The sequence below is a fragment of the Otolemur garnettii genome, unplaced genomic scaffold (assembly GCF_000181295.1).
Source record: "Otolemur garnettii isolate 467f Iridium unplaced genomic scaffold, OtoGar3 scaffold00105, whole genome shotgun sequence".
NCBI lineage: Eukaryota > Metazoa > Chordata > Mammalia > Primates > Galagidae > Otolemur > Otolemur garnettii.
Window position 1 is genome coordinate 3,377,138 of NW_003852500.1, and position 27,194 is coordinate 3,404,331.

At 51.8% G+C, this 27,194-nt stretch overlaps 1 protein-coding gene across 3 annotated transcripts in view; it reads right to left on the reverse strand.

The window, feature by feature from the left end:
* The window catches only part of PDE4C (phosphodiesterase 4C), a 17,159-nt gene extending 1,989 nt beyond the window's left edge, over positions 1–15,170 (reverse strand). Inside the window, exons 1-12 of one of the 3 annotated variants that reach the window (XM_003796561.2) lie at positions 9,177–9,345; positions 6,146–6,337; positions 5,519–5,555; positions 5,361–5,434; positions 5,109–5,161; positions 4,645–4,757; positions 4,465–4,558; positions 3,772–3,935; positions 3,490–3,588; positions 2,912–3,076; positions 2,727–2,826; positions 1,423–1,577 (exon numbers count right to left, since the gene is read on the reverse strand). In XM_003796561.2, the coding sequence (XP_003796609.1) occupies positions 1,423–1,577; positions 2,727–2,826; positions 2,912–3,076; positions 3,490–3,588; positions 3,772–3,935; positions 4,465–4,558; positions 4,645–4,757; positions 5,109–5,161; positions 5,361–5,434; positions 5,519–5,555; positions 6,146–6,337; positions 9,177–9,322 (1,392 nt within the window). In that variant the 5' untranslated portion in view covers positions 9,323–9,345. Of the gene's footprint in view, positions 1–1,422; positions 1,578–2,726; positions 2,827–2,911; positions 3,077–3,489; positions 3,589–3,771; positions 3,936–4,464; positions 4,559–4,644; positions 4,758–5,108; positions 5,162–5,360; positions 5,435–5,518; positions 5,556–6,145; positions 6,338–9,176; positions 9,346–14,913 lie in introns of those variants that run through there. The other 2 variants (XM_012809406.2, XM_012809407.1) reach the window with 2 other exon arrangements.
* Positions 15,171–27,194: the final 12,024 nt, after the last annotated feature.

Here is a 27,194-nt window from a genome sequence, read left to right on the forward strand (position 1 = left end):
CTACCAAGGGCAATAAAGTGAGACTCTGTCTCTTAAAAAAAAAAAAAAAGAAAAGAAAAAAATTTGCTTAACCCAAGCCATGTGGATACAGCCCAGCCAGGAGTGACCTAGAGATGGCCTCTGAAAATCAGATAAAAGTCTCAAAACTGGCTCGGTGCCCCTAGCACAGTGGTTAGGGTGCCAGCTACATACACCAGGGCTGGAGAGTTTGAACCCGGCCCAGGTCAGCTAAACAACAATGAAAACTGCAACAAAAAAATAGGGGGGCATTGCAGTGGGCGCCTGTAGTCCCAGCTACTTGGGAAGCTAAGGCAAGAATCACTTAAGCCTAAGAGTTTGAGGTTGCTGTGAGCTGTGACTCCATAGCGTCTACAGAGGATGACATAATGAGACTATATCACACACACACACACACAGTCTCAAAACTTCTCCCCAAAACACTCTGGGAGGCCAAGGCAGGTGAATTGCCTGAGCTCAAGGGTTCAAAACCAGCCTGAGCAAGACTAAGACCCCCCATCTCTGAAAAATAGCCGGGCGTTGTGGCAGGTGCCTGTAGTCTCAGCTACTCGGGAGACTGAGACAAGAGAATCACTGGAGTCCAAGAGTTTGAGGTTGCTGTGAGCTGTGATGCCATAGCACTCTGTTGAGGGCAACAAAGTGAGAGTCTATCTTAAAACAAAATTCTCCCCAAACCTCTCATCTGTCCCAAATGCTGCACCCCAACTGTGGTTGTCCACTATTCAAAGCCCCAGTTTCCCATCACCAAACTTTTAGCTCTTTCTCTTGCCAACAGATGGTTTGCTGTTTCCTCTGCTGGGAACACTGTTTCCTATCAGCCCTCCTGCATACCCTGGCTACACTGTTCCCTCCTCAGGAAACCATCCCTGACCTCTCTGTGGAGTATGGGCTCTCCTCTCACAGCACCTTGAACTTCCTCCCTTATGGCTCTGCCTATAGGTCCCTCATCACACCTGTGTGTCTGTCTCTCCCATACACCATGAATATTCTAAAGGCAGGAAGTGTCTTAGGCAGCAACACAGATCAAGCACACAATAAGTGCTCAGTAAGTGTTTGTTATGTGTCTGTCTGAATGATGCATGGTACCTCTAAACCTCCTGATTTCCCCTATATGGAAAAAAATCAAATTGGACAGATGTGCTTAATTTAAGACTTAGAAAAATTTGTACCTGAAACCCTAGAACATCACCTATGTGCAAATCGCAGCCAAAGCCTAACAGAGGACCCAGTTGTCCATGCCCAGGGCTTGAGCCATCATTGTCTCATTTTACAGAAGCAGCTCAGGCTCAGAGTGGGGACACGCCTGAGTCTGACTGAACCACCAACCATGCCCAAATCACCCCACCCTACTGTGTGCAGGCAATAAGGAAGTCCCCATCCTCCCCTCCATCCCTCCAGCCTCACCATGTCAATGACCATCCTTCGTAGACTCATCCTCTGCTTGGCACTAAGGTTCTGGAAGATGTCACAATTCTCTGCCTGTAGTAGTTTGAAGCCCACTGCAAGGTGGTGGTTCTCTAGTACCGAGGCATCATTGTACATAAGCGCCAGTTCTGAGTCTGTAGGGGAAGCTGAGAGCCTCAAGTCCTGCCCACACAACCCACTCCATCCAAAAGCAGGTTTTACCAGCCTGAGGAAGAGTGAGACTTATCTCTACTAAAAATAGAAAAACTAGCTAGATGTTGTGGTGGACACCTGTAGTCCCAGCTATGCAGGACTGAGGCAAAAGGATCATAAGAGTTTTAGGTTTTAGGTTGCTGTAAGTTATGATAGCACAGCACTCTACCCAGGGCAACAAAGTGAAACTCTGTCCAAAAAATAAAAACACACAAAGGCAGCTTTTGGGAACCCTCTGTGAACTACCCATGCGTTGAAGTCCCCACTGTGATGCACCCTCCTACAAGAAGCCATCCAGTCCCTGACCCTTCCCTGACTCCACAGGGCTGGGGTGTCTGTGTTCAGCTGTGCCTACCCAAGACTGAGGAGGCTTCTTAGTGATAATCACGGCAGAAGACAGGGACAGTGAGAGCTGGCTGAATGAATAATTGAGACTTCTTTTCACTGACTCTAGGCTTCTTGAGCAAGCTGCTTCACTTTCATCCCCAGTGCTCATACATAAAAAGTACTTAGGCCAAGTATGGCGGCTCATATCTGTAGTTCTAGCACTCTGGGAGGCTGAGGTGGGTGGATCACCTGAGCTCAGGAGATCAAGACCAGCCTGAGCAAGAGTGAGATTGCATCTCTACTAAATATAGAAAAACTAGCTGGGCATTGTGTCAGGTGACTGTAATCCCATCTACTTGGGAGTCTGAGGTATGAGGATGACTTGAGCCCAAGAGTTTGAGGTTGCTGTGAGCTATGATGCCACAGACCTCTACCCAGGGTAACAGAGTGAGACTCTATCTCAAAAAAAAAAAAAAGAAAGAAAAGAAGAAAAAAGAAAGAAAGAAATGCATAATAATTGCTTATGAACTGAGTTTTTCAGACTCCTTGAAACATCCTGAACTTTAAGATCTTGGTGATCCAGTTTATTATTCTCTCATTTATTGAGCACCTACTGTGTACCTGGACTTGCTCTGAGCATCTAAAGAGAGGGAAATCTGTCACTACTATTTCACAGAGAGACTAGACTTAGGGCAGAGACTGGAAAGCTGCCTAAGATCACATGATGGACAAAGTGGAGGCACCCGTTCCCCACCTGGACTTACTGGTGTTAATCAGAAACTGGTTGGAGACCCCAGGATGATCCACATCGTGTATGGCACTTGCAAAGATGGCAGCCAGGATTTCCAGGTCTGTGAACACAGCCTGAGCGGGCATGGGGCATAAGAGGTAAGGAGCAGGCTCTCTGCACCCTGTGCCTGCCCTACTACCCATAGATGTCATGTGGTACCTCAAGGGCAGGTGTAGCCAGCAGCACGTGCGTAGACTGGGCCACATCAGCAGCATGTAGGCTGTTGTGATAGGCCACGTCAGCATGGTAGTGACCCTCCAGTGTCAGCAAGTAGGTGACCAGTGTGTCTGCTGGGATCTGGAATGTCTTGAGCAGGTCCCGCTCCTGGTCCATCACAGGCCCCTGGTCAGGGCCTTGGCCTTGGGGCTGCAGCATGTACTGTTGTTCCTACTGATTCTCTCTTCTGAACCCTTATCCACCTCTCAAATGCCCCTCCTCTGGAATGGCCTCCCTGCTCTCCTTCTGATTCCTTTAGTCCTAGACAACCCCATAGGACCAGGGTTGTCTTTGTCCAGCTGTTCTCTCTAGACTGCATCTCTTCAGGACCAGGATTGGGGCTGAAGCTGGTTGACAATGAACCATTCAACCTAGCAAACTCCTATTCATACGTCAGTAACCTGCTCAAATCATTCCATTCAGAGGTGTGAGAGAGAATTTGAAAAATGAGTGTCCTTGAGGACTTTGGAAAGGATGTGGGGAATCCTAAGTATATTGGAAGTCAAGGGCAGGGGATTTACCTGAAAGATGCTGAATATGATGGCTGTGAGGGGATGGTTCCCACTTAGCTCTGCCACCTTGAACACATCAAGTCCCCACTTTTTGGTGTCTTCCAGCTCCTAAAATGTGAAAGGCTTAACCTAGAGCTTAACCCCAGCTCAACTTTCCCAGACTCTGAAACCTCAAACTACCCCTCCCCTCAGGTTCCAGATTGAGCCCCATCTGCTCAGTATGCAGGTGGGCAAATTGAGGCCCGAGATAGGGCCAGGGCTCAAGTCTCAGCACTGTGGCTGGGGACTCACCTTGGCCAGCTGTTCCTCCTGGTCAGTCTGGACCCCAAAGCGTGGGACAGTGGCTACAGAGAGGTTGGCACTGTGGTGGAGCCCATGCAAGCCGCTGATCTGGGACATGGGCCTCGGAGGTTCCTCAGAGGTCACCCTGGGCAACTCTACCTCAGTCTCCTGGTCTACAGGGGCAGGATGAGGCTCAGAGAAACCAATTCACCAGTTTGCTTGCCAGGGTGATCCTGTCTGGCCTCAGGACCCGGACCCTCAGGATCAACCTATTTTCCTTTTCACAGGGCCAAAGTAAGCTCAAAAAATTAAGTTCCTGTCTGTTCTGTTACTTCCTCTCTCCTCTGTTCATGGCTGATCTCAGTGGGCTCTTCTGTTCAGTACCTGAGGCTCAGCATTCCCCTCAGACAGCTTCATGTCCTTTCCATCTCCCAAGCTGGTATGTGGTCCCATTTCCTTCTCATTAAACTTCTACTTATACTTCAAAACCTTAGCTTTAATGCCGTCTCCTCCTGGAAGTTCCCCCTGATCCTCCCTCTGATCCAGACTTGACCATGGGGCTAGGGGTGTCCCTATTTGGCTCTGTCTCCTTGAGACTCAGCTCTGTCTCCTTGAGACTCAGCTTTGTAATAGAAGTCTTTCTTTCTCTCCCTTTTTACTAGGTCTATGATGATGCCCAGGCAGTGATACAACACAGCTCACCCAGGAAGGTCCGGGAGATGTATTCAGACACCTGGTTCCCAGAGCGGCTGGTTTCAGACAGATGGGTCAACTCCCGGTTCAGCATCCGCTTGAACTGGAGGAGGGTGGGAAGGTGAGGATGGTGATAATAGGAGCACCATGTGCAAAGGCAGGTGATCTCAGCTATGTGGCCCCCCTCACCTTGTTGGAGGCCATCTCCCCCACTGAGTGCCGTGTCTGCAGTGTCTCCAGCTGATCCAGACACCAGTCCAGCTCATCCAATGTCTCCAATGCCAGCTTCTGCCCATTGTCCTCTGGGAGTCGAACAGATCAGGGCCTGTCCCACTCTCACTTAGGGACCCCATGTCCTCCATGCCTCCATTACCTGGACCCTGAAACCTTTCCCACTAGGGACCCTGAAACCCAAGTACTAGATCTGTCCCCAACTGGCTATGTGCCCATGGGCAGGTCACTTTTTGTCTCTGAGCCAGCTTCAGCCTTCCCATCTGTAACATGGGCATGGTGGACTCAGTCCCAGGGGAATTTTGGCAAGGAAGGGGACTACAATTAGCCACAGTCTGTGGACTCAAGGATTGTGGTGGTTAATATAGAAAGAAAATTGACACCTGTCCCTTAGCAGGGGAAGGGGAGGAAATGTGCATTACCTGTAGATGGAGGGGGCTGACTGCTGCATGTAGGGTTCCCGACCGATGCCTGCCTGTAGTACAGTAGGCTCAGGAGTAGTCCACCCCACCCATCTGGCCCCTCCACCAGGTTCCCCAGGTCTCGCCCCTCACCCCCACCTGAAGGTGCCAGAGCCCCAGCCCAACCAGGTCACCCCTCTTCCATCAGGCCCTGCCTCTACCCTGCCCACTTTGTCCCTGCTGGTCCTGTGCCCACCCCCACCCTCTGCCTACTTGGCTGCCCCACGGCCTTGCAGGTGTGCAAGAGCTGCCACGTTGCTCCGAACTGTTCGCAGACTGGCCAAGACCTGTTGGGAATGAGGTAGTCAGTGGTGGGAAGATGTCAGTTCCACCTGCAGAGCTCAAGGGGGTTGGTAAGAGTGGGCACCCACCTGGGCAAAGGGTGTGACAATCATGTCTTCTCCGTGTCTATAGGGAGATGGACCATTAGGGAAAGTGGACAGAAGGAGAGCTCCCACATGTTCCCAGCTTCAGCTTTTGACCATACCAACCCCTCAGCTGAGGGTATCCTCTCCTGAGGAGTCCTCCTCCTGGCACCCTCCTGGTCTTTGGATTCCCCTTACCCAACTCTCTCTGACAGCTGTCACAGCCCTCCCCCACTCCTTGACCAATTGCCCACTTTATCTGAGAAAACAGAGAAAATGAGAAACAGTTTTAAATGAGAAAACAGTCCTGGGGCAGTAGGGATCTTAGTAGAATCAGAACAGAAATTATTATATTTCTCTTTTCATTCTGGCTACCAGGAAGCTCAAATAAAAGTGTTTTTTCAATTGCTGTTAATTGGTCTTAGCATAAGGCTCCCACCCCAGCATATGGCCAAGCACAGAAGATCATCTGACATCATTTACTGTACACACAACTGAATAAATGAGCTCCTTGGCAAACTCCTACTTACACTTTGAAACCGAGCTTAAATGGCCACCTGAAGGAGTTTGCTGAGTAGAACAAAGGAAGGACAGAGGGTCAAGGAGTTATCAACCCACCAGCCCCAGACTCACAGGTCGCTGGCCACAGAGGAGTTCCTGGAAATGGCCTTGGGTGAAAGTTCATAGTCACTGTCTGAGCGGTATAAAAAGGACTCTCGCCTCTGGCTGTGCGGAGCAGGGGCGTGGATGGCCCGGCCCAGGCCAGGCCCAGACTGAGGGTCCAGGGTGCTTCTCCCGCCTGGGAGCCCATTTTCCAGGTCAAAGCTGAAGGCAGAGGAGCCATGGTAAGAGACAAGTGTGCTGACAATGATACCCAGTTGTGGCATGCATGTGTTCTATCACATCCTCCCTGGGGCTGTGCCACGATCCAGCAAGTGTTATATCCAGCATGTCTTCCTGCACACAGCTGTACCCTCTCAAGCACCTCTCATGCTTTGGTCTCAGACTCTGTACCCTGGTGTCCTTTCCACTGGGGTCACTTTGGCTTCTAGGATGTGAGTTCGAAATCTTCCCAAAGTGGCCGTGTGACCACGGACAGGTATCCCCCTTTCTCTAGACCTCAACTATCCTGTCTTTAAGGGTATGGTATAGTCCACCCCCAGGACTCTTTTAGGGGGTTACAAAGGAACACCTGAGGGCTGTGGCTGGGGTGCCCATATTACAAATGGTGGACAGTGATCTGGAAAGTTTTATGGATTTTTCTACATGGAGGGGGTTCTCATGCTCCTCACTGCCTGGAGAGGCCCCACCCCCAGCCAACTTGATCACACCTGCCCCCCACCCCGCCCATACAGCCCGCCCCACTCCATGGCCATCGGCTACACCTTTAAGCCCGCCACCTCATGCCCTCAGCTTTCCCACTCTTCTTCTGTCTCTCCACTTCCCTCTTCCACTTCTGTGACTTTACACAGGCTGTGTGCGCCCTCCGAAGCACCGTCCTCCTTCACAACACCACCTGGCCCGTTCTACACCCAAACACCGTCATTCCCTGTGGACACAACCCGACTGGGCAGGAGACTCTATGGCCCTCCTCCTTGGTGTCAGAGATCAGAGAAAGGGCTTGGGACAAGGACCGCGGAGCTGGAGGTGAGGGTGGCGATCTGTGGGAGGGTCTGCCTGTGTGTCTCAGGCTTTTGAGAAGGGCAGGTGGGAACTGCAGAGACAGGGAGACACCAGGACTGCCCAGGACTCAGGGATCCTGGCCAAGGGCCAGTGTCCACCTGGTCCTCCCCTGTGACTTTGGGTCAAAGGTAACCCTATTCGGGTCTGGGAGGAGTTGGCACCCACTCGGAAACTCTGAGCAAGTCTAGCTGGATTGCCCTCAGATCGGAATAGGGGTGTGAGGGATTCAGTAGAATTCGGTCCAGTTCGGTTAAGTACGACCGAGTCTGGGTCTGGTCTGAAGTCCCGAACGGACCTGGTCCTGCAGTTCGGTCGGGTAGATTCGGTCAGATTCGTCTGCGTCCGACTGAGCTCGTACAAGTTCGGAAAAGTTCGAGCTTGCAAGCCTAAATCCGGCTGCGCTCGGTCTACTTCGCAGTCAGGATGGCACTCGGGTCAGGTCGGGCATATTCGGCTGAGTCCGGCTACACAAGGGTGAGTTGAGCGGTCTCCGGGTGCGGGTTGATTCCAAAGGCTAGTAGAGAGCCTCCTTCGCTGTGCGTAGAGTGGGCGGGGCTTTCTTGACCCTTTCCTGACCAAGCAGGGACTTGCAGTGGGCTGGGTAGAGAGCTTAGAAACGCGCTTATGTACTGACTAGCTGCGGCGGATACCTCAAACCTACCCTGCAAATGGGAGGCCTGAGTGCAGAGACTCCCGGTCCTCTCGCTTTTCCCAAGGGTTGTAGGAAAGCGCGGCTATGAGCCCAGAAGCGGCTGTAGGGTGTTCGACTCCGGATCCCGGGCGTGGAGGGTTAAGGGGTGGGCCTGAATTTTCTTGGGGCCGGGGGAAGGCTGTTTTTCTTCCTGCTCTAAACTTAGCCTGGAGCGGGGAGGTCAGGCGGTGATTCCATGACGCGGTCTGCGCGGGGTTAGTCTGTGGGAACCGCGCGGCTGCCCATCGGCCAAAGGGGTAAACTGAGGCATGGAGACTCAAAGGCCCCATGCTTGGGATCTGGGTTCTGGTCTGGTGTGCGCCGGACTCGCTCTCCTTCAGTTTCACTTTCTGATACCCGGGTGTGCCCCCTCGGACACCTTTGCTCTCATGGACCGCTCTTCTCTTGCAGTCGGGTTCCCTGAGGTCGCTCTCTGGGACCCCCCGCAATCCCAGGCTGAAATGGCGCCATCAGGGTCCATGGTCACAGCTCCCTTCCCTCCTGCTGTCATTTGCCGCGTGACCTTGGAGAAGGGACCTTCCAGCTCTCTGAGCCTCTGAGTGCCAAACTGCCAAGTGGATGCAAATTCACTCAACGGGAACCGAGTGCAAGGCTCCAGCCACAGTCGGCACTCACAAGCCCCACACCACAGACCCCAGACTCACTCCTTTCATCCCACCCCCACGAAATCACGGCCCTTCGTTGAAGGGCGGGATTTCGAACCCAGAGCACTGGACAGAGTCCTTAGACTTTGCAATCAAACGGAGCTTCGCAGAGCCCGCCCTCAGTCAGCACGGGTCGGCTCTCAACCCTTCTTAACTCGCAAACACTCTGCCTCCAAAGCCTGCATCAAATCAGGTCTTCCTCCGTGGACACCCAGGGCTCGGAGAGTCATCTCGTGGCTGGTGCTGGGATGAGATGGGGCAGTAGTGGTGGATACTACTGGAGGAATGCCCCTCTGCCTCCTCCCACAGCCAGGATGCACAGCCCGCCTGCCCCAGCCCGGCCACGGTCAGGAGGAGACGTGAGCCTGAGCCGGTGCTGCTCTGAGCTGCACAGCTGGAAGGAGGCAGAGGGCTGGTCCCCTGGGCGTATGTCCAAACGGCGGGTGGAGGGAGACAAAGATAGAAATATAGTCACCAATAGCAAGAGACAGAGATAGAGTAGGGGGAGAGAGACCCAGAGAGAGAGAAGGAGAGGCACAGCGTCCATGCTCTGACCCAGCCCAGCCTTTCTCTCCTCCACCCCCTGGGCTCTGGTGACCCTGCCAGGCCCTCTGTCCCGCCTCACCACAGCGGATGTGCCACGGTGAAGCGCCGCTGCAGGCGGATGCTCTGGTTCACCAGGAGCTTCCTGAAGAGCCCTGGAGAGCCCCTTGGGGAGCCTCGAGGAGAGCTAGGCCCAGGGGCTGGGACGGGAGCCGGAGGGCCCTGCATGGCCAGGACGTATTAGAGGCTGGACCCAGCGCAGGCTGCGCGGGACCTTTTCTGGACAGCCGCGGGGGCGGGGCCCAGCAGGGAGGGGGCAGAGGGCACAACGGCCCCGCCTGGAGGCTGGTCCGATCCTAACGACCACCCGGACAAACAGGGAAACTGACTGACGACTGGAGTCAGCTGCAACTCTCCGCTCCCGCTCTTTCCCTACAGGGGTCCAGAACCTAGTTCCTATGCCACATTCCTCTCCATGTCCCCCCTTTAGTTCAGCTTGCTGGACCAATAATAGCTGAAAAGAGTTGAGATGAGACAGAAGGGTGCCCAGAGAAACTCAGCCACTGCACCCTCCACTGTCAGGGATCGTTGAGGCATGAACTTTGCCACGGGGCTGCCTAGATCCCGACCAGTTTCCAATATTCCTTTCCCCATTTTCCAAATACAGAAACTGAGGCCCAGAGACACCAAAGAATTGCTACAGAACCGTAATCCTTTGCCAGCTGGGGAAACAGGCTTAGATGGAAGTGGCCATAGGCACAAACCTTTGTTGCAGGACAGCTGGACTGAAACCTGGCTCCCACTCTCCCAGCATCCCTTCCACATGTCCCCACATGATCCTCACCTGCTCTGACATTCCCCAGGCCTTGTCTCTGGATGCCTTCTCCTCTCCTGCTGTCTTCACTGGACAAACATCCGCACTCCACCCTTGCCAAGCCTTCCGCCCTGTGAAAACTCAACTGCCTCCCCTCACCCCTGGTTGGACCTCATTAGCCTGGGAAGGAGGGGGTTTCCAGGAATCTGTACTAGGTGCTCTACCCGCAAAGTACTCAAGCTGGGCTGGCCCTGCCCCATTCTACAGAGAGGAAATCAAGTCTTGGCAGGTGTCACACACAGAGGAAGGACCAGGAACACTCATGTCATAGGCAGAGGCCCAGGTGACCTCCCAGATGAGACCTGACCATGCTTCTCCCTGTGGGATAATGCCTGCCCCCCCAGCCTGGACCTTGCCCTGAGGGATTGCCCAGTTCTGGTGTCAGCAGAGAAATGGTACCCACATTTCTTCCAGACTTTGGGAATCTGAGATACAATCTCATTGATCAGGGCTTCAATGGGAGAGCCTGAGATAACCACACTAAGGCTGGAAAGATTACTCTCCCCACTGAACAGATGAGAAAACAGAGGCTCAGAGATGGGCTACACATCCCAGAAAGATACAGAGTCTCAGAGGTCCAGCCAGGAACCCCCTCAAGCTCCCACAGCCTTGGAACCGGACACCTGGTGGGAACCAGACCTCACTGTCCCCAAGACAAAAATATCATCTGTAGCTGCTGAGGCTGGTCCTAATTATAGCCATTCCCATGGGACAGAGGCCACTGGGCCTGCCTTGCTAGAAACACTGGAGACACTGGTATAAGGAGCCTTAATGCCACTCCACCATTGTGGAAGGGGTTCATACCTCCAAGGAGAAACTAGGCAGAGAGAGGTTCAGCAGCTGAAGTCACAGCCATAACATGGAAGGGTAGGCTGGGCGCAGTGGCTTAAGTCTATAATCCTAGCACTTTGGGAGGCTGAAGAGGGAGGATCATTTGAGGTCAGGAGTTTGAGACCAGCCTGGGAAACATATCAAGACCTCTTCTCTGCAAAAAAATTCAAAAAGTATCTGGATGTAGTGCTGTGAACCTGTAGTCCTAGCAACTTGGGGGGTGCTGAGGCACAATCGCTTGAGCCCAGGAGTTGGAGGCTGCAGTGAGCTTCATTGACACTGATGCTCCCTAGCTAGGGTAACAGAATGAGACCTTGTCTCAAAAATAAATAAGTAAAATAAAATGGAAGAGTAAGACTAAACAAAATGATAGAAACAGAATGTGTCTAAGGCACCTGGCCCTGAGCCAAGAACTATGAATGGAAAAGTCATCTGGTTTTCAGAGGATATCTCTGAAGTGGGAACTAGTATTCCCACTTGAAGGATAGGAGAGGAGAGGATGAACACAGAACAACATGGTCATTTGCCCAAAGGACACACAGCCAGAAGTTGCAAACCTAGGGTCAGTTGAGCCTGGGCCAATGGGGGACTTCCCAGCTTGTGCCCTCTCCCACTTACCGTGCTAACTCACTTCATTCCCTCTATAGCCCCAGGGGCCACTCTGACATTAATATTTTATCAGTAGTTTCACCATGAATGTTTTATTAATAGATTTAATTTTAAATATTTTATTAACCGTTCTAATAATAATGTGTTAACTAATAGCTTTTTGGGTGGAGAAACAGCCACAGCAAGGAGAAGTCACAGAGCCAGGACTCAGAATTCAAAGCCTGGCCCACCTGACCCTGGGAGGCCCCAATCCCTGCTGGGTAAGGGGAAAATGCTGAAAGAACAGTGGGCAGGAGGACCCCTCCTCTGATTCTGTCCCTGTGTTACTTCATGACCTGAGAAAATGCCCAGCAGTCTCTGGTGTACTTAGGACACCACTGCCTTGATTTCCCCCATTTCAATTGAATATCTCTTCCCTGGGCAGGCACTTTTCTCCTCTGCAATCAGGTGGCTCCAGAGAGATAAAAATGAATGCTTTAATGGTCATTTTAGGCCTGGCATCATGGCTCATGCCTGTAATCCCAGAACTTTGGGAAGCAGAGACAGGATGGCTTAAGACCAGGAGTATGAGACTAGTCTGGGCAACATAATGAGGCCTCATCTCTACAAAAAATGCTTTTTAAAATTAGCCAGGCATGGGTGGCACCTGTGGTTCAAAGGAGTAGGGCGCCGGCCCCATATGCCGGAGGTGGTGGGTTCAAACCCAACCCAGCCAAAAACTTCAATAAATAAATAAATAAAATAAAATAAAATAAGCCAGGCGTGATGGCATGTCCCTGTAGTCCCACTTACTCAGAAGGCTGAGTAGGGAGGATCACTTAAGCCCAGTAGTTCAAGTCTGCAATGAGCTATGATTTCACCACTGCACTCCAGCCTTGGCATCAGAGCAAGATCCTATCTCAAAAAAAGCACAAAAAAATAGCAGCACCTGTAGCTCAGTGGGTAGGGCACTAAGCCAGCTAAAACAACAATGAAACTGCAACAACAACAACAAAATAGCCAGGCATTGTGGTGGGCACCTGTAGTCCCAGCTACTTGAGAGGCTGAGGCAAGAGAATCACTTAAGCTCAAGAGTTTGAGGTTGCTGTGAGCTGTGATGCCACAGCACTCTACCCAGGGTGACAGCTTAAGACTATCTCCAAAAAAAAGCACAAAATGCCCATTTTACAGATCAGTAAACTGATATTGGGAGAGGAGCTAGGTGAATGATTTCAGAACACCCTCCAGTCACAGGTACAATTTCACATTTATTGCCACAATTATTTGCCTGTAAGCCCCTCTAGAACAGGGCCAGATCTGTCTAGCTTCCAGTAGGTGCTATATAAATGTTTGTGGCATAAACAGAGAGCCTCCCCTCCCACCTTCCAGCCACACTGATATTTTCTCAGCTCCTCTTGAATCTGAAGCTTTGCACATTCTGTTCCTTCTGCCTGGAATACCCTTCCCTGCACTCACCCTGGCTGACGTTTTTCTCTTTCAGGCTAAGTTTATATGTCACTTCTTTTAAGTAGTCCTACCTGGCCCTTATCCACATGCTAGGTTAGGAGCTCCCATGGTCCCCTGATCATTCCCCATGATAGCATGATCACCTGTGCCGCTTCCACCTAGCATGAATCTGTCTCTATCATCATCCTGTGAGCAACCTCCTCCAAGGCTGTGCCCCAACACAGGGCCTGCCACACAGTACATGCTTTAGAAATGTTTTCTGAACAAGATGTTTGAACCCTCCCAGACCCATGTGATCTATCTGGGACTGTGGAGAGGCACAGTCTCTTCATAGTCCCTAGAGCTGGGAGAAGAGCCACAAGTTGAGGACCTAGTGTGTGCCAGGCTCAAGCATAGACCGTTCATTTCACTGATGATGGTGCTGAAGCTCAGTGAGGCACTACCATTTGCTCAACAGCACACCGCAGGTTGACCTTGGGGCCTGGCCTTGAACCCAGTTCCCCTGAGCTTCCCTGAGGGGCAAACTTCCCCCACTCACATCAGCAGACATATGTGTGGGGGCATCACACCCACATATGCAAGACTACAGAGCACATGGTACATAACCCAATATGTATGTGTACACATGCTAATAGGGAAACACAATCCACCACTCCTACCTGCAGAGTCATGTGGGGTTGTCCCCTAGCCAGGCTCACACTGAGGCTCTGTTTGTTCTTTCTTAAAAATGGAAAACCATGAGTCACTGGAAGGGGTAGGGGAAGAGAAGATAGGGTCTAAGGAGGAGGGCAAGGGGCCTGCTGGGTCACCTGGGAACATCTCCATTTCCTCTGGGGAGCCCATCTACCCCAGATGCCTCCAAGGCTACTGGAGGGGCAGACTTGTTGGTCAGTAAGAAGCCAATAGCCCATGAAGGTCTACACACCAACACAGGAGAGAATTAAGCTGCAGAGTGAGGGAAGCAACTCAACCAAGGTCACCCAGCCAGCCTCAACTCAAACCTGACCTTGCTCCCCCTCCAAAATAAGGAGATCCTGAGGTCTCTGGACCCTCTTCTTTGACCCTCAGGCCCCCATCCAAAAGCTGGAGACCTCAACCTACATCTGGCTCCTTGGGGATCCCATGTCACCACTCTGAGAGCTTCTTCTACCTCTGTCTTATCTAGTCTTCCCCCCACCAGATCAGTTTATATAAAACAGGAGGAGTAGCCCCTCCTTTCTTACATGGAAGAAACATTCTGTGCTTAGGCACCCCAAGGGGTTTCCCCTCCTCCTGCAGGCTAGCAGGGTGTGGAGAGTTGGCAAAACAGGCTATATAGCAGGCTCCTCCTCCCAGCACTGGTAGCAGCCTGCCATGGCCCTCTTAATACCTACCATAAATTTGTATACGTATAGACCATAAATATAGATAAATATATATCATTATATGTTAAATAGGTACACGTGTGTATCTGAGCACCCCAGGGGTAACTTGATGCTTGAGGAGGCTACAATCACCCCCACACACACGGAGCCAACAGACATTCCAGGGTCTGGAGAACCCTCAGACACCCAACTGGGTGCAAGTGAAAAAAGTCACACTCAACCACACACCCACAAGCACCACAAAGCAAAACACGTACGTACACAAACAAGGCACATATGCAAACAAGGCCCGTACACAAACTGCTTGTGACCACATGGATTCATAGGCAAGCATGAACACACAGGAATACCCCCAAACACAACTGGTCTCTGCAGACACAGCTGGCTGTGGACACAGACAACAGGCCCCAACATACACGGCTGGCAACTGCTCACTCATACACACACACACACACACACTTTTGGACACAATCGCATCTGGGCACACCAGATCCCACACAGATGCACAAGTAATCATGACACCATCCCCAGCTTCAATACCGCGTAGAAATAGATTTTTTTTCTTCACAGCGCCGACCGCAGCCAAGCTGCAGAGACCCCCGCCCCATGGAGAAGGAAAGACCCTCCCCCACTCCCGCCAGGCTCTGCGCGCCCCTCCCCCACGCTGCGGGAGGGCCCTGCCCCCGCCCACCTACCGCCCGTGGAAAGAAGTGGGCCAGGAGCGTCGCGACTTCCCGAGCCCAGGCCGCGGACTCCAGTCCGGCTCGCAGCAGCCCGAGGACTTGTCTGGGTCGGAATGGAAGCGCTGCTGGATGCGGATGGGGCGACGGGGCTGCCGCCAAAGATGCTTTGGGGGTCTGGCTGTCTTTTGGCGGCCGCGAGCAAGACTCGACCCGCTGTATGTCTCAGCACCTTCGCCGACTGGCGGAGTCTCCATGTGCCAGAGGAGGGGAGCGGGCGGAGCAGGGCGCGGGAGATGTCCCCTTGAGCTGGCGCGGAGAAGGGAGAAGCGTTTGCGCCCAAGTCTGGCCAGGGCCAGGGGTGGAGGCGACAGCAAGGAGCTGTCCGCGCCGGAGGTGCTGATAGAACCCGGGGCTCAGGTGGGGCAAACGCTGACGAGCTGTCCTGATGGTGCTGAGAGGTTGCGGAGGAAAGAAGAACGTGGGGAGGGGGTGCGGGTGGAGATAGGGGCTGGAAAGACCCCCAGGGCTGAAAACCGACTGCCGTCCTCTCTAGCGCTGGATGGAAAAAAGTCAAGATAAAGAGAGTGGAAAAGACAGAAATTGTCCTCCCGGTTGCTGCCAAATGGAGAGCAAGGAGACAGGGTCTCGGGAGAACTCCTAGTACCAAGCCGCTGTCCCTCCTTCTGGTCCTGAAAGGGAAGAAGGTAGATTCAGGGACTTTGGGTGGATGAGACAGAGAGGAGTTGTCTGCAACCTGCTGGTAGTGAAAGCAAGTTAGAAAGGCAGGAGTCTGGGGGTATCCCCAGGCCAGGGCACCATCCTCCCAGATGTTTAAACCTGAGCAGCATTGGGTCCTCAACTCTCCCCAGTGACAGTGGCAAGAAGGAATCCAGAAACAGAGTCAAGGGTCTGGTTTTCAGAAGTATGCATAGATGGCGGTCTTTCTGCCAAGCTCAGGAAGGTAGGCTTAGCAGTTTGCCCCAGATGGAGTCTCTTTGGATTTCTAAAACCCCCAGCCACAATGGGCGTGGGCCTAGAAGGACAGGGAAATTGGCAGGCAGGGCTGTCACAGGGCTCTCCCATGCCTGAGAAGGACACACAGATGGCAAGGCCTCTGAGGAGCCATCAGTAGGGGTAGGCAGAGAGGGGAAGTCAGGTTTTGCTAAGAAACATCCTACTTCTGCTTCTGAGACCCTCCCCACCCAGACGCTACGGTGCAGCCAAATTGGGGGCAGGCTGCCAAGGAAAAAACCCACCTTTTATGGAAGCTCAGGGCAAGCAGCAGGAACATTTCTGAGACTCTCATGCTTTTATAGCCACACCAACACTCAGACCCTCAGCGGAGATGGCAGGATCTCATTCGCCCAGTGATGCCCCAGGCCCCACCTCACAGCCACAATTCCTACCATCAAATCCCAGGCCTGCCCCTCCCTTCCAGTTCTGAAAACTAAAGTCCCCACCCACCAGGCATTCTAGTCTCAGGGGTAATTTCCTGGGAAGTGGCAAGGAGGGGTGAGAACATCTTCCATCATGATTAAAAGATGTGAACAGCAGCAGGGGTGGGTGAATTGGGTGTGGTGCGGGAGGAGGTGGGATGCTGTAGTCCCAGGGTCACGACTTGATGGAGGCCCCCTATAGGCTCTGGGCTGAGACAGGGAGGCATTTGGAGCTGCTGTGGGCCACTTGGTGCATCAAATTTGGGGGTCAGGAAAAAATCAGATCTGTTTTAGGGCTCAAAAGGTTTTAAGAGGGTATTTTTCATGGAGACTATCTCTCCTTGGCCCCAGCCATGTCCCCAGGTTGTAGAAAAGAAAAGTGTTTGGGCCAAGAACTCAAGCCCCAGTACCATCACATCTGGCTATGTGATGCATAACAAGTGACTCCCTCTCTGTTCTTTACTTGGGTGGCTCATTTCCTGCCCTGCCCTCAAGAGCTGAATGTGAGAGACATCTTAGCTTAATGGTGAAGGACATAGCAACTGGCCAGGTCTCTGCCACTCCCCCTCCCAGAGCTTTTATTCTATTCTGGAAAATGTGTGTAATAATGGTGTCTGCAACTCTTAGCATCATTGCGAGGATTAAAAGGGATGCCACATACAAAGGATTTAAAACTCAGTGCTGTCCATACAGTTTGCCCTCTTTCTCATTCCTCCTAGCATCCACCAATGTCTAGTGAGTCTACTTCGTAAATATCTTCTAAATGTGTCCACTTTTCTCCACCCCATGGCTCCCACCCTCCAGGACTTGTACCTCTTACCCAAATACTGGCCCAAAGCTCCTCTTTGACGTCTGGCACTTCTACCCTGTCTCCAACTGTCTATTCTCCCCAACAGCAACCACAGTGAATTTTAAAAATTCCAACATGATCAACACTTCCCCCCCAGATGAAAAATACCTTTGGCTGTCCAGTATACCCTGTGAATTCTTGCGTGGTTCCAGCCCCTGCCTACCTCTCTGGGCTACCCTCCTATCCTCCAGCCACACTGATCTGTTTTCATCTCCTCTTGAGTCTGAATCTTCACACATTCTGTTCTTTCTGCTTAGAACACCCTTCCCTGCACTGCCCTGGGTTAACGCCTCTTCATCCTTTTGACTGAGCTTAGATGCCACTTCCTCCAAGCAGTCCTCCCTGACCCTCCACCCCCATGCTAGGTAAGGAGCTTCTTCTGGGATCCTCTGATTTTCATCCATTACAATATGACCACCCTGTGCTGTATCCACCTGTTGTAAGTCTGTTTCCACCATCAGCCCATGAATACTTTCTTGTCCATGGCTGTGCTCCCAGTACAGTTTCCACTAGATGATTACTTAATAATTGCTTTTGTACAAGGTAAATCAAGATTCAGATAGATGAATTGCTCTTCCTTTCTTGGGGCTTACCCCTTTATCCCCATATGCCTCCTCACCTGCATGGGATCATAGTGTAGCTTTGTTCTGTCCCTAGAGCCTTAATGGCAAACACCACACAGGAACTGGGCTCAACTTCTCCAGGGGGCCCAAGGTGGCTTGACAGCGGTGGCAGCAATGGAGTCCCTGAGAAGCATCTCTGGATGATACCACAACCAAGAGGGCTCACAGGAGCCAAGCCAGAATCCACTGACTCCCAGACCTGCTAGGGAGAATCGGAAAACATGAGCAAGTTCCTGGACATGAGACTTTGCTAGGACGCTGGGGACTATAAGGCTCTGAGATGCCCTGACCCAGTTACCAAACTGACCTAGAGAGCAGTATCTCAGTCCTACTTCTCTCTTGAATGAATTTACCTCTCTGAGACTCAGTTTCCTCGTCTGTGAAATGGAGATGAAAGCAGTATCATTTCCTCAGGGCTGTGTAGTGTTAAACCAATGGTATCTCTGTGCACTAGCCACAGGCTGAGAGCTGTCCGTGGTGCTGATCCCAGGATAGGGACATAAAACTAGAACTCACAGCTTTGTGGGGATGGGGAGTAAGTAAGGGGAGACAGAAGAAACTAATGGGCATATCGGGGAGACGGGAATCAGAGGTGTGGCCCAGTCTTCTCCTCCCCTGCCTCTGACTTCCACAAATGAGTCTATCACCACCAACAGATTGAACATTCAGATGGGGAAACTGAGGTCCAAGACCATCCTAATAATCAAGAACAGAGGCAAGGCAAGGGTGAAGGGTAAAAAGAAGGTGAGAAGAGTGGACAACAACTGGGCCTCTTATCTGCAGGGGGCACAGAATAGCTATTTTCCTTGCCTATGAGGGGTGTCTTCCTTCTCCCTGTCAAGGAGGAAGACAATAAAGCTTGGAAATAAAATTAAGTCTTCTGAAAATCACACCAGCTTTTTGCTCAGACCTGATCTTTCTAGGACTCAGGGTACTTGACTGTTCCCCTGACTTGAGCACGACTGTCCCCACCTGAATTCTAATGCAACAATCTAAATGCTCTACAGAGGCCTCCCCCTGGGAGATGTGTGTGGAGACAGTGGGCCCCTCCCAGAATGAGAGGCTCACTGAGATATCACTTACCCATTTTCTGCTTAGGAAAACAGATTTTGAGATGGGGGAACTCCTTGCCTACATTCACATTTGTTCATTTATTCATTCAATTAATGCTAAAAAAAATTTTTTTTACATAGGGTTAAAAAGAATATAAAACTATATGAAGGCCTGGAAAGCGACTGGGGTGGATAATGTTGCTGAGCATAGTAAGGGGCCTTCTGAGGAGGTGGATTTGATCTGACACCTGATAAAGGAGAAGAGCTGTCTAAGAGAGAGCTAGAGGAACAGCATACCAGACAGCAGGAACAGTCCGTGCAAAGGCCCTGAGGTGGGTTTAAGGAACAGTGGGGAGGTCAGAGCGCAGGAGGTGAGTACCTCAGGGATGAGGTGAGGAGTTGAGATTTGGTTCTGGGAGGATGTTGAGAGGTTTTAAGTAATGCAATTTGCTTTGTGATTGTAAGAAGCCTCCTGTAGTTGCCTCAGGGAGACGCAACTGTCCACAGTGGGGCAGAGCCTTGGGCAACATTAGGACAAGTCATGGACCAGGGTGGGGCCCATGGGTGGATTGGGGACATATTTTGGAGACTGAGATTAATCACAGCCTTGGAATGCAAGGAAGAGAGAATTCAAGGGTAAATAGTGGTTACTGTGCTTGACTAGTTTCCCAGAAAGCTAGTAGTCCTATTAGTGACACAGTTACCTTGGTGGGCTGGGGCCACCATTACCTGCACAAGGAAAACTGAGGGGAAGCACCAAGCCTTGGGTGGGTTCCAGTTTGGTTTGATCATGACATGACTCCCAGAGGGAGCCAGTGGATACAGCTGAATGTTTGGGTCTGGGATCATGGGGCGTGGCTGGATTAAAGTAAAAAAGACCAGACAGGCACAGAGAAGGGTGGTCAATAGCACCTGCCGGTGGGTCAGATAGGGAGGTGCTTCCAAGAGCACTGACTCCTGGGGCTGGGCCTGGTTGCTCCTCTCCTATTTGGATTGGGCTGGGGTAAGGATGGGGTTGCTCCCAGAGTTATAGGTGGGGGTGCAGGGCTAACTAGGTAGGCTCTCCAGGCCTCTGAGGAAGAGCATTTATCAATATGACATTCCAGATTTAGTGCTGTCCTCATTGAGAGGCTACAGAGGGAGATGGCAGACCTGGTTGGAGGCCCTGGATGGGGAAGGGCCCAGTGGGAGGCTGAAGGTAAAATGTGGGAGTGGGTGAATGTTCGTGAGACTTCTATCAGCTCATCTTGCGATTCCTCCTTCCATGCAATTTAGCCCACCTTTCTCTCTCTCTTTCCCTCCCTCTCTTCTTTCTTTCTTTCTTCAGTATTTATATATGAATGAGTAGCCCCTCCCCCTGCCTTTTTCTGACACAGAGCCTCAAGCTATTGCCCTGGGTAGAGTGCTGTGCACTCACAGCAACCTCCAACTCCTGGGCCTAAGTATTTCTCTTGCTTCAGCCTCCAAAGTAGCTGGGACCACAGGCGCCTGCCACAATGTCTGGCTATTTTTTGGTTGTAGTTGTCATTCTTGCTTGGCAGGCCTGAGCTGGATTCAAACCCGCCAACTCTGGTGTATGTGGCTGGCACCTTAGCTGCTTGAGCTACAGGCGCCCAGCCAGAATAGCCCTTTTTATAAAAGCACACGCAAACACTTGAGAATCAGAGAGGTACCAGCCATCATTTAGGTGTCAGTGACCAGATCAGGATTCAAATCCAGCCCACGCTGGGTGTTTCTCCTGCCTTAGTTTCCCAGAATGAGGGCATCTGCTATGTTCTGAAGGTTTGGCCTCACACCCTCCCTACCAATGGCTGGGGAGAGGCAGTTCTCCTTGGCCTTTAGCAGTTAAAACTTTGTGTCCGGCTTGGTGCCTGTGGCTCAAGTGGCTAAGGTGCCAGCCACATACACCTAAGGTGGCCAGTTCGAATCCTGCCCAGGTCTGCCAAACAACAACAATGACGGCTGCAACCAAAAAATAGCCAGGCATTATGGTGGGCGCCTGTGGTTCCAGCTACTTGGGAGGCTGAGGCAGGAGACTCGCTTAAGCCCAGGAGTTGGAGGTTGCTGTGAGCTATGATGCCACAGCACCCTACCCAGGGGGATAGCTTGAGGCTCTGTCTCAAAAAATAAAATAAAATAAAATAAAACCTTGTGTCCAGGGTCAAGGGATCACCTGCTCCCTACAGCAGTGGCCAGAGCTGTGCGCTGGACGCCTGGATCAAGTCTCCAACTCCCTGGTAGACTCTCTGCTTCTCAGTCCCCCTCTTAAGCTAGTTCCCAGGCAGCTCTAGGCATTTCTGAATAGGAGGATACTAACTAGAACCCCCTCAGCCATGGCCTGCATCCTGTGTCAACCCCCATCCCACCCCCACTCACCTTGCTCAGCAGGAAGGAGAGTGCTATTCCGCTTCATCTCATGCTACAGGCGTCTCTGGACCTGGAGACATGGTTATCAGACTTCTAGGCTCCCACCACACCCCTGTGGAACACCCTGTAGACAGAGGGTCACTCTCACACTCTACACCCAACCCTGAAGACCAAGGACATAAACCAGTGTGAGAGACCCATCTGGACCTCTGAGGGGGCCCCAATGCAGGGACAGCTGCTCTGGGGCCCATATTCACTTTTTGAGGCCAAAGTTCCCTCCCCATGCCCTGCCATGTTCAACAGCCTGCTGCATCAGAACTCTTAGGAAGGAGTCCTCTGGCGCTGGACCCTACTGGAAAGCCTTGCAGCCCCTAGGGCAGATCTGATGGTTTCAGGGGGACAGTAAGACCCCAGCCCCCTGCCTGAGACCCCCTGAAACTCACTCTCAATTTGTGAGGCACAGGCAGGCCTGAAGTTCTATGGAAGCAGAGTCCTGCCTATGTCCTGTGACCTCCCAGGGAGTGAGGGAGGGGAGAACTGGACCTGCCCAAGAGGCACCCCCTCAGTGGAGCCCCTTAAATGTCTGAGTACCAGGCTTGGGACAGAGCCAGGGAGTGGAAGGCAGAAACTAGGAATGGGAAGGAGGGTGTGAGAGTGAAAGAAAGCGGCCAGGAGTGTGACCATTGTGGGGGATGGGTGGGGGGCAGAGGAACAAAGAGGGAAGAGAAGGGTGGGGGTGGGGACGGAGCAGGAGTTAAGTTTAATTGCTCATGTGTTTGCATCTGACCGGAGAGAGATGGAAAAGCAGAGAGACCGAAAGAGAAAGGGAGCAGGAGAGAGAGACAGAGGCAGACAGAGAGACAGAGACAGAGAGGCTTAGCTCTGGGGAAGAAATGGGGAGTTTTACCAGCTCAGGGTCTGGGATATGTGCTGTGAAACACAGCCCATGTGATGTAGCCCTTATGGGGGCTCAAGGAGAGCTCCAGAAATGTTGCCCAGTATGCTAAGCCACCCTAAGCAGATCAGTGACCTTCTCTGGTCAGACACCCCCATCTACAAACTGTGGGGGGCTAGAGCTGCAGTCAGAATTGGGACGCCCCCCAGGAGAGTGGCTGGGGTGGAGGTGCATGGGTGGGAGGGGGCTGTGGCCAAGGAGAAGGGGCTCATGTGGCCTTGTTGCCTCCAGAACTGCTGCAAGTTAATCTTTCATGAATACTGCTGCCTGCCCAGGAGGCCCTGCCATCCCATCTCCCATCCAAAGATCATCAAAGCGTAACTTAGCCTTGAGCAGACTTTTGCCCCAAAGTGCTGGATGACCTTGAACCCACAGCTTCTCTGAGTGTCCATTTCATAGCCAGGTAAAGCTAGCCCTCAGGGGGTTGGCCCCAGGCTGCAGGAGATGGCTTGGGGACTCCACCCAGGCAGGCTAAGGCATGTGGCAGAGACTAGAGAAGCCCGGAAAATCTCAGAGGGGAGGTGGGCAGAATCCCACTGACCCAGTGAAGGTCCTCAACCCCAGATGTGCCCTCCATACAGCAGACGGAGAGAGTGGGGGACCCTGACTCAGACCCAGAGACACAGATCTGAGATGATGACTCCCCATTTCCTGCATGCATCTGATGATAGTCTGCCTCAAGGCCTTTGCACGGGCTGTGCCTGCCGCGTGGAAAACCTTCTTCCCTGCTCTATGGAGCTGATCTGTCTGCCCAAAGACCTGAAGGAAGGTCAACCAGGCTCTGGTACCTGCTAACTTGAAACTCCCTCATGGAGCCCACCACCTTTGGGATAAAACCAGCACTCCTTCCCCCAGCCTGAGCCAGGTCTCTCACACCTCCTAACCATCTCACCTCCCTCTTGTTTTGCTTTGTTTTTTGCTTTGGAGACAGTATCTCAACCAGTCACTCTGGCTGGAGAGTAGGGGCCTGATCATAGCTCACTGTAACTTCAAACTCCTGAGTTCAGGTGATCCTCCTGCCTTGGCCTTCCAAAGTGCTGGGATTACAGGAGAAAGCCACCATGCCTGGCCCCTTGTTTGTGTTCTGTTTTCTTTTCTTTTTGTCACTTTTGTGACCCTCAGAGGAGTGCCATGGTGTCACAGCTCACAGCAAACCTCAAAATCTTGGGCTCAAGTGAGTCTTGATTCTTATGCCTCAGCCTCCAGAGTAGCTGGCACTACAGGCGCCCGCCACAATGACCAGCTATTTTTTAGAGCTGGGGTCTCATTCTTGCTCAGGCTGGTCTTAAACATGTGAGCTCAGGCAACCCACTCGCCTTGGCCTCTGAGAGTGTTAGGATTACAGGCATGAGCCACCATGCCTTGTTCCCCCTTGTTGGGTAGAGTGCTGTGGCATCATAGCTCACAGCAACGTCCAACTCCTGGGCTCAAGCCTTTCTCCTGCCTCCGCCTCCCAAGTAGCTGGGACTACAGGTGCCTGCCACAATACCCGGCTATTTTTTGGTTACAGCCATCATTGTTGTTTGGGGGCCTGTGCTAGATTCAAACCCGCCAGCTCAGGTGTATGTGGCTGGTGCCTTAGCTGCTTGAGCCATAGGCACTTAGCCTCCTTGTTGTTTTCTAAACACCTCCAAGTTTTTCCTACAACAGAGCCTTTGCACTTGCTGTGCCCACTTTCTAGGACACCCTCCTGGCTTTCCTCAGAGTGACTACTTCCCATCTTTCAGGTTTGGACTTAAATATCACATCTTTAGAGAGTCCTCCCTCCCCCGACCTCACAGCAAACCTAGATACACCAGCCCCGTGTGGTCCGGCTGCACTGTCAGTCGATAACTCTATGGCCCTCAGTGCCATCTGAAATGGTCTGATTTGATCCCCTGATTCTTGTTTGTTTCCCCCTTGAGATTTTGGGCCCCAAGAGAACAGAGACATAGTCCCCACTGTGATGCCAGCACAGGGCCTGGCATATAAAAGGTTTTTAATTAATGTTTGCTACACAAATCTATGACTCAAGAGGTCCTGAATGAATACTAGAAATTTTATTCTCTCAGGCCTTCCCCTCCCCAGGAGCTCTAGCCCCATCCAAGCCTCCATCTCTCTGTCAGCCCCTCATGGTAGGTTCACTCCATTGGGTGATGGGTGGGCAAAGGATGACCTTGCACTCACGGATCCCTGAAGCAGGAAAACACATAAGGAGGCAATCAGGCACCGTAGTCTCTGCTGCAGGGACTTGCCCTGCATGGTAAAGAAGCCTCCCCTACCCTGCCCTCGGCCCAGGGCTGAGCCCCCAGTCCAGCCTCCACCTCACCATGGACATCTCTTCTAGCTTCTGAAACTCAGGCTCTCTCTTATGGCAGCACCTCACAGCCATGATCGCGGACCCGATGAGCAAAATAGATACCAACAAACACACGATCACCACCACACCTGGGTTCCTGTGTAACTCAGGGGCCCCAATGTTACCTGGAGTCAGAGAAGGGAGCTTTAAGTCAACCCTGGGCCCTACCCACCCAAGTCTGAGACATCTGCCAGGGCCCAGAGCCTTTTAAATTCATTCTCAACAAGTTGTGCTCATTTCCATTTCCAGTTACTGTTGTTACCTTTTTAAGGCATGTTTTTACTTCTTTGCTTTCGAACACATTTATCTAAAAAGAATTCATTTAGTTCACTGTTTTCTTCACCATCGTTGGGCATTCTCCAGAGTTCTCTCAAGTGAAAAACATCTAACCTAGACCTCTGTTTCCAAATATAGCAACACATGTGAAATTTGATGCTTTGTGGAGATGGTATATATTTTGTCACCTTAAACAAAAGTTCGTCATTATATTTCATACTTGTACTCTTCTTTTAACATTTTGGAGAAACTTACTCTTTTTTTTTTTTTTTTTTGAGACAGAGCCTCAAGCTATCACCCTGGGTAGAGTGCTATGGCTTCACAGCTCACAGCAACCTCCAACTCCTGGGCTCATGCGAGTCTCCTGCCTCAGCCTCCCAAGTAGCTGGGACCACAGGCACCTGTCACAACGCCGGGCTATTTTTTGGTTGCAGCCATCATTGTTGTTTTGGCGGGCCCAGGCTGGATTTGAACCCGCCACCTTAGGTGTATGTGGCTGGCACCTTAGCCACTTGAGCCACAGGTGCCGAGCCTTTTTATTTTTCTTGAGGCACATTCTCACTCTGTTGCTCAGGCTGGAGTGCCTGGTGTCAGCCTAGCTGACAGCAACCTCAAACTCTTGGCCTCAAGCAATCCTCCTGCCTCAGCCTCCCAGGTAGCTGGGACTACAAGCACCCACCATGGTGCCTGGCAACTTTTTTTTCTATTTTTAGTAGAGATAGGGTCTCGCTCTTGCTCATGCTGATCTTGAACTCCTGAGCTCAACTGATCTTCCTGCCTTGGCCTCCCAGAGTGCTAGGATTACAGGTGTAAGCCACCAAGCCCAGCCTTCCCTCACCCTCTTCAAACTGAAACATTTATTTATTTATTTATTTATCATTTATTTTTGAGACAGAGTCTCACTCTGTGGCCTTGGGACACATAGCTCACAGCAACTTCAAATTCTTTTTTTTTTTTTTTTTTTTTTTGAGACAGAGCCTCAAGCTGTCCCCCTGGGTAGAGTGCCGTGGCATTACAGCTCACAGAAACCTCCAACTCCTGGGCTCAAGCGAGTCTCCTGCCTCAGCCTCCCAAGTAGCTGGGACCACAGGCGCCCGCCACAACGCCTGGCTATTTTTTGGTTGCAGCCATCATTGTTGTTTGGCGGGTCCGGGCTGGGGATTCAAACCCACCACCTTAGGTGTACGTGGCTGGCGCCTTAGCCGGTTGAGCTATAGGCGCTGAGCCGCAACTTCAAATTCTTGGGCTCAAGTGATCCTCTTGCCTCAGCCTCCCGAGTAAATGGGACTACAAGCACTCACCACAATGCCCTATTTTTTTTTAGAGATGGGATCTTGCTCTTGCTAAGGCTGGTCTCAAATTCCAGAGCTCAGTCAATCTGCTCTCCTCAAGCTCCCAGAGAGCTGGGATTACAGGCACGAGCCACCACAAACTGAGACTTTTACTGACCACTCTTAAAATTTTCAAAGCACTTGCATATAACCCAACCACTTGTCCTACTCTGTTATTTTATAAACAAATATGTAATTTAAAATCTGTCTCACCACTGGAACAGGTACTATTGTGTCTCTTGCACATCACTTTGTCCCCAGGACCTGATACATTTTGGGTTCTTAATAAATGTCTATAGAGATGAACATGGTGGTGTACACCTCTGTTCTCTGCTACATGGCAGACTGAGGAAGGGGGATCACTTGAGTTCAGGAGTTGAGACCACAAAGAGCTATAATCACTCCAGTTCACTCCAGCCTGGGTGGAGCAAGACTCCCTCCATCCCCTCCCCCAAGATGGTAGAATGAAGGCTGGAAAGACTATGAGGGTGGGAAAGGGAAGGCCTTCTCAGCACATTCCTAGGTCTATATCTCCCCCTGGTGGTCAATCTGAAAACTGCATCCTGGTACCCCAGGCCCCTCCCAGAAAAAGTTCAAACTTCTTAATACTCACCTGGGCCAGGGGGCTCAGAGGTCTTGACAGTGGGCACCAAAGAAACAGAAGAGGGCTCCAAGGTCTTGTCAGTGGAGGCCAAGGACACGGAAGAGGCCTCCAAGGTCTTGTCAGTGGGGCCCAAGGACACAGAAGAGGCCTCCCAGATCTTTTCAGTGGGGGCCAAGGACACGGAAGAGGCCGCCGAGGTCTTTCCAATGGGAGTCAAGGACACGGAAGAGGCCTCCAAGGTCTTGCCAGTGGGGGCCAAGGACACGGAAGAGCCCTCCAAGGTCTTGCCAGTGGGGGCCAAGGACATGGAAGAGGCCGCCGAGGTCTTTCCAATGGGAGCCAAGGACACGGAAGAGGCCTCCAAGGTCTTGCCAGTGGGGGCCAAGGACATGGAAGAGGACTCCTTTCCTGAGTTGGGGGAAGATGTACTCCAGCCTGAGCAACAGAGTGACAGAGTAAGA